The sequence below is a fragment of the Contarinia nasturtii genome, unplaced genomic scaffold (assembly GCF_009176525.2).
Source record: "Contarinia nasturtii isolate CC-2019 unplaced genomic scaffold, AAFC_CNas_1.1 Cnas_scaffold_695, whole genome shotgun sequence".
Taxonomy (NCBI): Eukaryota; Metazoa; Arthropoda; class Insecta; order Diptera; family Cecidomyiidae; genus Contarinia; species Contarinia nasturtii.
Window position 1 is genome coordinate 2528827 of NW_022198046.1, and position 3139 is coordinate 2531965.

The following is a 3139-nucleotide window of genomic DNA, read 5'->3' on the forward strand; positions in this document are numbered from 1 at the left end:
CTCTCAGCCTCTCAATTGGAGTTTTCAAAATACAATCTAATATCAATTTTTTCACATTTTCATATCTAATAAAGTAAAATCTGTTTGGAATAGTGTATAAGTTCAGCCTGTGTATACTTTTGAGTGGAGAAAAAAAATAAAGGCTTTCTTCATTATTTTCAAAATAAACTTTTTTGAAGAAACATTATTCGTCATATTGGAATTCCACAGAAAATGAAACAAGAGTCTTGGTTTGCTGTGAAATAAGTATGCGTGGGTTTGTAAGTATGTATGGAATTATCAAGCTATAATTACGCGTTACAAAACAGTCTGAACTGGCACGTTTAGCGTAAACTGTATTGCACTTTGAAGATTTTTTGAATAATATATGAACCTGAGAAAGTTTGCAACATTGTTCTTTTATCGACGGAATAAAAAAAAGAAAATCGCATGTACAGCACAATTTTATACATCAAAAAAATGGTTGTCGACAACGGATAAATATTATGTTGCGAAAAACAGTAGGCGTTTCTTTTCGGTTTATTTTGCTCCAAGCAAATCAAATGAAGTTAAATACGTAATCAGTCGAGTCTTGATTGCTGACCTTGAAGTAAGGCCTTTTCAATTTATGAAGTCGACTGCAGTATTGAATTTGTGCAATTAATCGTTTGAAATTACTAAAAAAATGAACAAGTTCGCTTTGATTTTGCTCTCCTACTTTTTGAGTGGATATTTTTGTGAGGGGTATCTTAATAAAACATATAGACAAACTCGTGTAAAAGATGCAGAGCTCCACATTTGTTTTTTCGATGAGATAATGTAATTTTGAATCTCGTTACATCAACACATTATAACATCATTAATAAAGTGTATTTGTTTTGTAGGCACATCGGAAATTCTAGAATGGCAACAGTTGTACAGAAGTGTTGCAATGGTTTCGAAAACAGTGTAGTAAATGGAACACTCGCCGATATTCAGTCAAAAATTGTGTGCATTCCGAACTGTAATCCTAGGTGTTTTAATGGCAAATGTACGTCTCCAAATGTGTGCACTTGCAATGCAGATTACGACTTTAAAACGAACAGTACACACATGTTAGTGAATTATTTTTTTCATTGAAACTTCATTAAATTGTCAACATTTTCACTTTCAGTTGTGAACCTATTTGCAAAAATTGTACAAATGGTGAATGCATCGCTCCTGAAAAATGTGAAAGTCATTCCGGGTATATATTCAACTCAAAAACTGAAACCTGCGTTCCTGAATGTTTTGGATGTGAAAATGGTCGATGTGTTGAACCAAATAAATGCGAGTGTAACGATGGATATCAAGATTCCAATGAGACAACCAGTCTGTGTCAACCGATATGCATGCCATCCTGTAAAAATGCAAAATGTATCGAACCAAATACGTGTGAATGTGATCAGGGATATAAAGTTCTGGATCATGAAAAGCCAAATGAATGTCAATGTGGAGCATACTGTGCAGAAATTGACGAAATATGCCATTGCTTAAACGAAGAACAACGCATCGATGGATTTTTGATTGAAAATGACGTGTCATCTCTATGTACAGAAACAATTTTACCTAATGGAACGTCTACAAAAGTCTGCAGTTGTCTCAATGGATTTTATTCGGCAAACAAAACATGCGTTTGTGCAAAAGGTTACAAAATGCGTAATGGATTCGATGATCTTTGTGAACCTCAATGCGAAACCGAATGTGTTAATAGTATCTGCGCTGAACCATCGAAATGTCAATGTTCGAGTGGATATGAGTTAAGCCAAAATAAAAATGAAACAAACATTTGCCAGCCGATCTGCGAATCAGGTTGTAGCAATGGGGCGTGCATTGCTCCGCATACTTGCCAATGCGATGAAGGATTTGAAAATGAAGAACATTTGATTGGTAATTTTACATGCGTCTCAAAATCACTTCGGATTGAAAAGAAAAAAACACCTGATACGCAACCCGGGGAAGGACATTGGTATATTATTTCTCTTCCATTATGTTCATTCTTGGCTGGCTTATTTCTTGGAATTATTGTCACTTTAATTTTTGTGGCCACACTGTATTGCGTCACACTCTGCGTGATAAAAGAACGATTGGACATTGCCAACATTTAGTGAGTATGCGTCACGTTTTTTTACTGCTTTTTCCGCTTTTCTAATTTATGACTAAACATTTTTTGTATTAAATTTTCAGATGAAATCCTCAAAAATTTAGTTTTTTCGCTGGAATATTGCTGATAACAATAAAAATTTATTTTGATGTTTGATAAATTTTTTCTGCAGAATTGAGCAATAAATAAAAAAAAACTTTTTTACGATTTCATTCGAATGATTTCACCATTAAATTCAAAATTCGGTTAAAGTACGTTCTACTATGTGAACAGATAATAATTTGTTTGAAAAAAAATTGCTAGGCTATTTCTTTGTTATGATTTTGATACCATAGCCAGTACACAATTATGAGCAAATTAAATGCAATATCCGTCCATTGAGATAAGATATGGCTTATGCACATTGAAAATTACATGTAAGCGACGCTTGGTACAAATATCTCCAGACTGTTTTGATGCGATCATATCAGAAACTGCTCGCCACAAAAGGAAACAGTACTCAAATAATGAACTAGTTTCTTGTTGAACGTTGACAGTGACAGTTAGTATTTTAGAATAACCTTCCCTACACAAAGTTTTCGTACGATTTTGATCATAAAAATGAGGTCGTACTCATTGATTATACTATGCTTTTTAATAAGTGGTTGTTATACGACGTCATTTGCGTACGATGAACAAGAAAATATCGAAACTTCTACCGATTTACCGATAGTTATAAATGAAACTGAAATCAGCAGAGGAGATGATGGACATTGTACTTTTGAAATAAAGTAATTTTGCTTTTTTTCATCTAAAACGTTTCAAATTACTAAATATCGAATCATAAAATCAATTTTTTTTCCTAAACAGAAAGCGAAAAATTTTTGTGACTAAAATTCCATACACTGATACGGAAACTTTTTATGGTCGCTGCCCAGGATATTATTTTAAGAAATGTTTAAGAGAAAGACAAGTGATGAAATCGCGAACTAATCATGAAATTCGCGAAATTAATGAAACTGTTACAAGATGCTGCAATGGATATGTGAAGAATGAATC

The 3139-nt window shown here is 33.3% G+C and overlaps 1 protein-coding gene across 2 annotated transcripts; it reads left to right on the plus strand.

Annotated features, from left to right (window-relative positions):
- Positions 1–578: 578 nt before the first annotated feature.
- LOC116341155 (von Willebrand factor D and EGF domain-containing protein-like) lies at positions 579–2229 on the plus strand. Of its 2 annotated transcripts, none has more exons than XM_031768063.1 (4): positions 579–798; positions 864–1073; positions 1133–2104; positions 2185–2229. In XM_031768063.1, coding segments are annotated over exons 1-4 (1317 nt in total). In that variant the 5' UTR covers positions 579–664; the 3' UTR covers positions 2186–2229. The 2 variants fall into 2 exon arrangements, with proteins under 2 accessions (XP_031623923.1, XP_031623924.1); XM_031768064.1 differs by having other exon boundaries at positions 1133–2108; positions 2185–2227.
- The last annotated feature ends 910 nt before the right edge of the window (positions 2230–3139 follow it).